Here is a 9,980-nt window from a genome sequence, read left to right as displayed (position 1 = left end):
TTGAATGTACAGTGTTCAATATTTCCTGGAGAGAAGGGTGATCCCTAAACGAATACCCCACTAAACATTACCCAAAAAAAAAAAAAAAAAACCCAAAGCGGAGGGGAGGGCGCCCAGCTTTATTTACTGCAGCTCATCCAAACCGGAGGTCGAAACCCGACTTCCGATCAATTCCCGAAAGGAGAGAAAAAAAAAAAAAAAAAAAAAAAAACTAAGGAATGTAAAGTTTGAAAAAAAATGTATATCTGTATTTTTTTGATCTTGGAGATGATGGATTATAATATAAATAAAGTATTTTTGGGAATAGATGTGTGTGTGAGAAAGGGGAGGATGCTGTTGTAACCTCCGAGCCGCCAGGGGGCGCTGTCGCCCGCCCGCGCTGAGCGCGTTCGCGCTCAGCGCGGGCGGGCGGCAGCGCCCCCTGGCGGCTCGGAGTGAGGCGCGCTGCGCGTCCCCGACGCTTCCAAGCCGTGGACCGGGATTAATCCCGAATTTCTCCGCCCGCTCCGCGGTAAATCACGCTGCTTGAAAGATTCCCGTGAGGGTGTTGCGCCTCCCTTCAGCGCTTGAGTCTTCCCCTCACGGCTGTGGGAAGGGGGGCGGGGGGGGGTGTGTGGCGAACAAGGCCGCGCGTTTTTTGTTCTTGGCTTTTTTTTTTCCCCCTCATGGCTTCCGTAGTCGTGTGGCGCCGCGGGGCCGCATGGCTGAGGAGCTACAGCGGGAACCGGGATGGGCCGGGAGTGCCCCGGGGTAGGGGTTGTGCCGGCTGCCGGGAGGTGGTGCCGACCTGCGAGCGCTACGCGGTGCGGAGGCTGCCATTCGGCCGGCTGGAGGATGGAGACGTGGCCTTCTTCGAGCGCCTCATGCCCGGCAGGGTCGTCACAGGCCAGGAGGAGGTGAAGCCGTTTAATGTGGACTGGCTGAAGTCGGTGCGAGGTAAGCGAGCTGCTTGATAGGCTTAGTTGGTGAAACCTCCGTCCTGTCTCTGTTAATTACCGGAACAGCAGTTTGCCATAGGAAATCCTGTCTTGATGGTGGGTCGTATCTGTTTTGGAAGGGACCCGTGAGGATTATCGAGCCCTACACAGACAGCTCAACAACCCCAACCTGTGCCTGACAGTGTTATCTAAATGCTGCTGGAGCTCTGTCAGCCTCGGGGCTGTGCCTATTCCCTAGGTAGCCTCTTGGTGTCCGACCGCCCTCGGGGGGAAGAATCCATATCCAGGCTAACCCTTTCCTGACACAGCTCCCCTCTGGTCACCAGAGACCTGATGAGTGCCTGCCCATCCAAAATGAGTTTTTTTCTCATAAAAATTCCTTTAATAATTACCTGGTACCTGGTAAACTTAGAGGCTTTTGAAAAAAAAAAAAAGTCTAAGCCCTCTAACTTAATAATTGTTTTTTTCCTAAGACAAGTTGATTCAGCTAACAGTTTTGATTAAACCCCAGAAAAGAATAGGAAAGCTTTTGGGAGACTTGATTGCAGCCTTCCAGTACCTTAAGGGGGCTTATAAAAAGGAGGTAGAGAGGCTTTTTATATGGGCCTGGAGTGGCAGGACAAGGGGAAATGGCTTCCCACTGCCAGTGGGCAGACTTAGATGGGATATTGAGGAGAAATTCTACGCTGTGGGGGTGGTGAGGTCCTGGCATGGGTTGTCCAGAGAAGCTGTGGCTGCCCCATCTCTGGAAGTGTCCAAGGCCAGGTTGGACTTGGAGCAACCTGGGATAGTGGGGGGTGTCCCTGTCTGTGGAATGAGATGAACTTTTAGATCCCTTCCAACCCAAGTCATCCTGTGATTCTAAATCAAGCATTGTGAATTCTCTGTTGCTTCTGTCAAAGATTTCATGAGAATTTAAACCATTTCCCACTGCCCCCAGTGGCAGCCAAGTCTACCTATACATGCAAAGTTTTTGCAGGGCTTAAAGGGAAAGGCTGCTGTTGAAATGCTTGTTGTCAAAGCAGTTGAAATGCCCAACAGTGGTGGGAGCATTGTTATTTCCCACCTCATGCTTTCCCCTCTGTTTCTTTCTGACCTCTGCAGAGCCACAGCTTGCCTTGAGAGTCCCTTGCTTTCATTGCAGGCTGCAGCCAGCTGGTGTTGAAGCCACAGACGACGGCAGAGGTGTCTCAGGTTCTCAGGTAACGTGCACCTTTTCTGCTGGGCTTGGTGCTCAGGAAACTTGGGTTGAGTCAGGGATGATCTGGCATGTGAAAGGAACTTGTAGGTGTTCAGACACCGATTCCTTAAGCATTGAAGTTGCTGAGGCAGTTTTCTTCATGAGTTTTCTATTCTGATAAATGGCTTAAATTAAGTATTCTACTGGTGCTCAGAAAAGAGAAGTTTTGTGAGAGATTCAAAAGGTCTGTTTGAAAAGGTAAGGAAGGTAAAGGCAGAACTGGGCAGTTTGAGGATCTGTTTTATCCACGCTGGTGTAAACACAGCTCTGGTTGGGTAGTGCTGTGCCAGATCACTGTTTGGCTGAGGAGCTGAAAGCTGCAGGAACATGCTTTTGGCTCTGTTAAAACAGGGATGCAGAGCACAGGAAAGGCAGGCAGGGCTTCTGAAGGAGCTCTGCTGCTGTGGAGCTCTGTGCCATCCATGCCTGGTGCAGGAGCTGCTGTCAGCTCAGAGAGGATGTGGTAGTTGGTGTGTGGCAGGGATGTGGCAGGTGGAGCAGCTGAGGCACTTTTTGTTGCCAACAGGGCAATAATTTCTTGGAAGGAGGAGGGCAGTCATGTCTGAAACCACTGCCAGAGGCTGGCTGTCAGAGCCCACCAAGGAGCCCAAGCTGTTAGAACAGACTGCTGCAAAAACAGCTTCTGTGGAAACATAAGCAGTGCTTTCCAGGCAGATGTTGTGTGCCAGATATGTAGATACACTTGGGCCTAACCCCAAGTGTTGGTTCTTTGCTCAGCACTGGGCTGAGTTCAGGCAGGAGTTGCACTTTCTCCCTTAGTCATTGAAACTGTCTCCTTCCATCAATTTAATCTTTTGTTGAAATGCTGTTTAATTTTAAGGAGCACCATCACAACAGTCGACATTCATGTAGAGAGGAAACCTCTGATACACTGATTACGGCTTCTAAATGCATAAAAATACAGAAACCTTTTTCCTTCCAGGTACTGCCATGAGAAGAACTTGGCAGTGACCCCTCAGGGGGGGAACACGGGCCTTGTTGGAGGCAGCGTTCCTGTCTTTGACGAGATCATTCTCTCCACTGCTCTCATGAACCAGATCATCAGCTTTGACAGGGTGTCTGGTAAATATTCCAGGGATGTGAAATGAACCCCAGGCTGAAAAACAGGCATTTTCCTGGGAACAAATAGCAGCAGGATCAGCAGGGTTCAGCCCAGCAGTATCATAAGGAGGACTGTTTGGATTTGGGGAGTTAGGGGTCAGGCTGGTGTGAGTATCTCTGTTCAGAGAGGGAGAACAACAGGCATTAATGGGATTATGGTTTACCAGTCTAGAGTTGTGGGTGACAAGATATTGAGGCAATAACAAAGCTCTTTGAGGCTTGAGGAGGGGGCAGTTGCCTGGAGATGCAGACTCGTGCATTTAAGCTAAATCCCAGGAGTTTTTGAGGAAAGAGGTGGCTGCATCTGCTCATATTGCTCCTGCTTCTTGAGGAGGCACCTTCTCAGCCATCAGCTCATAGCAGGGCGTTTATGTTGCAGGAATCCTAGTGTGCCAAGCAGGCTGTGTGTTGGAGAGGCTCAATGAGTACTTGGAGGAGCAGGGGTTTATCATGCCACTGGACCTGGGAGCCAAAGGCAGTTGTCACATTGGGGGGAACGTGGCCACCAATGCCGGAGGCTTGCGGCTCCTGAGATACGGCTCTCTGCGAGGGACGGTGCTGGGCCTGGAAGTGGTAAGGCGAGTACCTGGCAGTTCCCTTCTGTTTAATCCTCTGCTGCTTACTGCTTCCTGCTCTTCTAACTATGCAGCACACAGCCAAGTTCCTCTCCAGGCTTCCACTCTTATCTTTTCCTTGTTGGGATACTTTCAGAAGGGTCAGCATACGTCTTCATGCTTGTATGTAGCATGTTATTGCTGCTGCAGTTTCCAGCTTCCTGACTACCAGTGCTTGCTGAGAGATGTGGTGTTAGGTGGTTTTCTAATCCAGACAAGTGAAAAGAAGATAGGGAGAGGTTGGGGGATCCCAGGTTATCTGCATGGAGTTGGTTCCTCTGAGCAGTGGGTCTCTGGGACACTCTGCTAAATCCATCCTGCACCACTCTTCTGGTGGCTGCTCGCTCGGATTTTAGTAGAATCATAGGATCACAAACTGCTTTGTGTTGGACGGGACTTTAAAGATCATCTTGAGGTGTAAAGCCCACCCCATAACAGAGCTGTCTGCTTTGGGTTCATTTGGCTACTGGCTATGTCCTAGAGTCTTTGCTGTTCCTCAGCTGCTCCTGTCCTGCAGGCGGGTGCCTTGGAATGTAAAGGCGGGATTAGAGTTGTGAAAGTTTTCATGGCTGGGGACAAAATTTGGGCAGGGAACAAAAGCACAGCTTGGTTTTACTGTGTAGGCTTAAAAAGGACAGCATTTGTCTCAGGTCAGTTTGACACTAATGTCAAAATAGCCTTTAATAACCTGTCTTGGAGATACTCAGCCTTAATTTAAGACTCATCTGGCAGAGGGTTTACTTCATTCTGCTTAACTGTTTACTGTTTCAAGTAGCTTTCCTTATTTCTGCTGGGTACTGGGAGCTAGGGCTGCAGAGAATGGCTGGTCTTCTCCACTAGTAGTAAGAAAAGCAGAGCAAAGTGGATCTTCTGTTATTATGTGTCCTGATGGAAGGAGAGTAGTAGGAGGGGAATATCTACTCTATCCTTCTCAGGTAGGATATAGAGGGGGGGAAGAGCTGGGAATGGAAGAGCGGTGTGGCAGTGGGCTGCAGCTGTGTCCCCCTGCTCAAGGTGAGTGACACTTCCCATCAGGTTGGTCATAGGCAGGTTCATGCCAGCAGATTCCTACCCAGGTGCTCTGACTGGGCTCCTGTGTTCCCACAGGTGCTGGCTGATGGCTCAGCTCTGGACTGTCTGACCTCTCTGCGCAAAGATAACACGGGCTATGACCTGAAGCAGCTCTTCATCGGATCCGAGGGGACCTTGGGATTTATCACTGCTGTCTCCATACTCTGTCCTCAGAAGCCTAAGGCTGTGAATGTGGCATTCCTAGGTAGAAGCTGATATTAATGATTTCACACCTGAATTCAGCGGCTGGGAATAGGGAGAGACAAGACAAAGCACTGCTCAGCCTGCTGAGCTAGGCTGCCAGCATCAGCTGGTTTCTGGGAAATAGTGTAGGGCTCTGCTAAAATACCTGTGCAGATATTTAGTGTCTCTTGAAATACCTGTAGGGACAGGTTGTTCTGTAAGGAAAGTGGAGCCAGGAGCTTAGCAGGGTGAGGAGGCAGGCAGGACAATGACAGTCCCCTCACTGGTGAGGGAGAGTATGGTCTGACAGGCTCGAGAGATGAGCAGGGCAAGAGGCAGCCACCATCCAGGAGTCAGGTGAGTGACAAGGTGATAAGGCAAGGCTGAGAAATCACATCTGCAGGTCAGGCTCTGGATCAGCAGGGTGTGTGGCCAGGCACAGCTGCTTAAAAGCTGCTTCTGGGTGTCCCTCAGCAGGTCCAGAGTTGTTTGTGGGGAGCCTTCACTGAGAGTTTTTTACTTCTCAGAAACCTTCAAAGGGTTTGCGGTGGTGTCTGGTTTTTGTTCCTGATTCCTCTCTGTTCTATCTGAAGGATGTCAGAGTTTTGCCAAGGTTCTGGAAACATTCACAACCTGCAGAGCCATGCTGGGCGAGATCCTGTCTGCCTACGAGTTCATGGATGAGAAGTGCATGCAATTGGTTGAGAGACATCTCAAGCTGTCCAGCCCAGTGGCAGGTACCAGTGATAGTCACACTGTAGAAAAGGACACTGTACTGCTTGGGGGTTTTTAGAGTACTTTTGAACACTTCTAGAAACTGACTCATTCTAAAAAGTTGAAAGGTTGGTGATGTGTGGACATCCCTCATCGTTTTTGTATCTAGTATATCCATTAGAAACACCTTTTATCTTTAAAAATGAGACTTTTTACTTGTATTTGTCTTCACAAAACTGATAGCTTTGTGAAAAGCGGTTGCTTAATAAAAGATCTAACATGTCAGTGAAGTGCCCTATAGATATGTCTGCCCTCTCTGGCACCAGAGTCTGGGCACACATGTGGGGAAAGCTCCAAAACCTGCCCTGAATTCCTCTGTTTTGCCCCAGAGCATCTACTTACTCTGTTCTCCCTTATTCTCAGACAGCCCTTTTTATGTTTTAATTGAAACCTCGGGCTCCAACTCAACTCACGATGAAGAAAAATTGAACAACTTCCTAGAACAGGCCATGGCTTCTGGTTTGGTCACTGATGGAACTGTGGCAACGGACGATAAGAAAATAAAGGCAAGTCAGTGTTTCCTCTTCCACAAATCTTTTTTTGACATGGATTTGTATTTTATATAGGGAAGTGTTCAGGCACGTGTTTGGTGTGTGCATGGAACCCAAGAGCTACTTGGTTTATATGGACTTGTATGATCCTTGACTGCTCAGGTGCTGTGGAGCCTGCGGGAGAGAATCACCGAGGCCCTCACTCACGAGGGTTATGTGTACAAGTATGACATCTCTCTGCCTGTGGGAAAGCTCTACGACCTCGTGACTGATGTGAGAGCTCGGCTGGGCCACAGTGCCAAAAATGTGGTGGGCTACGGCCACTTGGGTAAGTGGGGGTGCTGGGAAAGGAGGTGATGGCCCTTCTGTGCTGCACATGAAAGGCTTCAATTGAAGGCTGTGGAGGGGGAGGATCTTTGTGTTTGAATTTCACTGCTTTCAGACTCTTTCCCATATACTGATGGCAGGTTGCTGGCCAGTGAGCCACCGAACTGGTCATCTGTACCTTCTTGCTGTGTACTTTCTACTTAAATGTCATTTGTTCAATTGAACCATCAATTTGGTTGATCTACTTAGACACATTTAGCATATGACCACTTTCTTGTCAGAAGTGATTAATCCTACTGGAAATCAGTTTTTTTGTGAGCCATTAACCCTCCAACAGAGAGTGATAATGATAAATGCACAGAAAAGCTGATAGTCGGCATGCTGGGAAACCAGTCTGATTTTACAAGCAGGTAAATTGGTCATTTAGCAGAGTTGTTCTGTTACAAAAAAAAAAAAAAAAAAAAAAAAGGAAAAAAAAAAAAAAAAAAACAAAACCGCAGAACACTATTGAGCACACTTGATTAGGGATCATTTGAAAGACACGTTGCATAACAAAGACTCCCTGTTGGTAGCTCTTTGAGGACTAAGCTGTGTGCTGTGAGGGTTTGCTAGGATGCAGGAAGAGGATCCCGACCGAGGAGGATGAGTAAATTTTATTTATCTTTGTGTGTTTTGTCTTTGGAAGCAACTTTGTGCCTAATCAAATACTGTCACACACAGTAGCAAAAGGAGAAATTGTTCTGCTTTCTTTGTTTCTACTGACACTGTGCCAAAGCCCGTTTAGAGCATTGCACAAACATAATAGGGAGAGAAAAAGTGATGAAGGGCCACGTTAGAATCTAATGATCATTATGAAATGCCATTGGGGAAGTCTTTGTCATTGCATCACGGTGATGGCACAATCATTAACACAGCACAGTGAGAATTTTAAAATCACAAAAGTCGGAGTTTGAAAGTAGCTTAACTCAGAACCCTTCCTCAAATATTGCACTGGGAACATGGAAAAGCAAAGATCCTATTTGAATTATTTGTGCATGGAGAGGCTGATGTTTGTAGGACAGTGACCTTGTTTTTTTTGCACAGTTTGCAGACTAACAAAGGCCCTGTTGTTTGAGAACGTGGAGGAACCAGGAATGAGTATCCATTGCAGGGCCAAGTTTTTCTCCCAGACCCACCTGTGCAATGTTTTCTTCCAGGAGATGGGAACTTGCACTTGAACATCACGGCGGAGTCCTACAGCCATTCCCTGCTGGATGCCATCGAGCCCTTTGTGTATGAGTGGACTGCGAGATGCAGTGGGAGCATCAGTGCAGAGCACGGCCTTGGCTTCAAGAAGAAGCAGTTCATTCAGTACAGCAAACCACACGAGGCAGTGGTGCTCATGCAGCAGTTCAAAGCCATGCTGGACCCCAAAGGGATCCTCAACCCCTACAAGATGCTGCCCTCAGCTCCTGAGAGGAGCATGTGCTGAGGATCCAGCAGAGCAGGGCAGCTCCAGCGCCACACCTGTACTTGAGCCATAAACACACTGGATGGACAGCAAGCACATGGAGTGCTCTGTGTTTGATTTTGTTAGTGGGATGGAACAAGTAAAGGAATATGGTTGCTCTTTTTGGGGTTGCCTGCTCTTGCTGAAGAACACACTGCTGGGTTTCCTGCTTAATCTGAACATTGAAACCAAACACAGAGATACTGTATGCATGAGTATTCCAACTCTTTCTCCCCTTGTGTTTGCTCTGATTTGTCAGTGACAGCAGCCAAAGGAGGCATTTTCTCACTTGGGCTGGGCAAGTGAAGCATCAGAGACACAGGAGAACCTGTGGATGCAAGTCTTCCAAGTGAAGGTGTTGCTCTTCCTCATTTGTTTTATCTAATACACTTATCCCAAAGCCCACAACAGCATCTGGTTATGGCCTCTTTAGTGATGCCACCTCCAGGCTGTCCCAGATAAGCATCAGTGTTGTCCCATGTACAGGTTTGCAGTACTGGAAGGACTGGCCAGAGAAGAGAGGGTGCTGGAGACTCAGCTTCTGGATTTTATCAACTGGGATGGAAGTGCCAGCAGCCAGGCTGAAGGATGGGATCCTAGCCCTCGTAGGGGGGCCAGGACTGCCAGGGGCAGGCTCTAAGCATGCTGGTATTTCCTGCTTCCTTGACTTCCAGTCTGTACTTCATGAAAGTCATTATTTGCTCTCACAGGAGAGCTGTAAAATTATCCTTCCCAACCTGGCTGGATAATATCTGGGATAACCCAGAGTGATAATCCAAAAGGATGGGGTTTGGAGCATCCTGGTCTAGTGGAAGACGCCCCTGCTTATAGCAGAGAAGTAGAACGAGATGGGCTTTAAGGTCCCTTACAACCCAAACCACTCTGTGACTCTACCCTTGGAGTGCTGTGGAGTCTCTGGAGGGACAAGAGGCCTGGCAGAGGGAGCTGCAGAGATTCACCACTGGGCAATGCCAGTGGCACAGAATCACTAAATCCAAGTGCTGGGTTCTGCACCAAGGCTGGATCAACACTGAGCACGAGTGTAAGCAGGGAGAGGAGTGGCTGGGGAGCAGCCCCCTGGAAGGATCTGGGGGGGCTGGCTGGCAGTAGCTCAGTAGGAACCATTGCCAGGAGGGCAAATGGCATTCTGGGGGCACCTGACACAGCGTGGCCAGCCGGTCAGGAGAGGGGATGGTCTGGCTGTGCTCAGCACTGGGGCAGCCTCACCAGAGTGCTGCAGCACTGGAGGTGATGGGAAGGTGCTGGAGTGTGTCCAGAAGAGGAGAATCACGCTGGTGCTGGGGCTGGGAGGAGGCTGAGGGCTCTGGGTTTGTCTGGTGTGGAGAGAAGGAGGCTGAGGGACAGCCTTATCCCCCTCTGCAGCTCCCTGAGGAGGGGGCATGGAGAGGGAAGTGCTGATCTCCAAGCAGGGCCAGGGGAGGTTCAGGATGGACATTAGGAAGTGTTTCTTCATAGAGCATATAGTCAAATACTGCACCAGGCTTCCTGGAGAGGTGGTTGATGCCCCAGACTGTCAGTGTTTAAGAGGCATTTGAGCAATGGGGTAACTTCAGGGTAGCCCTGAACTGGTCATGCAGTTGGACCAGATGGTTGTCCTAAGTTCCTTCCAGCTGAACTGTTCTGTTCTAACATGGAGGGTTTTGTTGGTTTTGGGGTTTGGTTTTACTGCTGCAGTCTGCTTTGTAATTTATGGTTTGTTGTACAAAACCA

General features: G+C 49.0%; 1 protein-coding gene across 2 annotated transcripts; it reads left to right on the top strand.

Annotated features, from left to right (window-relative positions):
• The first annotated feature begins 434 nt into the window (after positions 1-434).
• Positions 435-8,371, top strand: D2HGDH (D-2-hydroxyglutarate dehydrogenase). 2 transcript variants are annotated; one of them, XM_062499204.1, is made up of 9 exons: positions 435-936; positions 2,083-2,140; positions 3,122-3,261; positions 3,680-3,873; positions 5,022-5,190; positions 5,762-5,905; positions 6,306-6,448; positions 6,596-6,761; positions 7,957-8,371. In XM_062499204.1, exons 1-9 carry the CDS (start codon positions 666-668, stop codon positions 8,229-8,231), a joined length of 1,560 nt encoding a protein of 519 aa, XP_062355188.1. In that variant the 5' UTR covers positions 435-665; the 3' UTR covers positions 8,232-8,371. The 2 variants fall into 2 exon arrangements, with proteins under 2 accessions (XP_062355188.1, XP_062355189.1); XM_062499205.1 differs by having other exon boundaries at positions 801-936; positions 2,043-2,140.
• The last annotated feature ends 1,609 nt before the right edge of the window (positions 8,372-9,980 follow it).

This window comes from Cinclus cinclus, chromosome 10 (assembly GCF_963662255.1).
Source record: "Cinclus cinclus chromosome 10, bCinCin1.1, whole genome shotgun sequence".
Classification (NCBI taxonomy): domain Eukaryota; kingdom Metazoa; phylum Chordata; class Aves; order Passeriformes; family Cinclidae; genus Cinclus; species Cinclus cinclus.
This window is presented reverse-complemented; position numbering and strand designations above follow the sequence as displayed.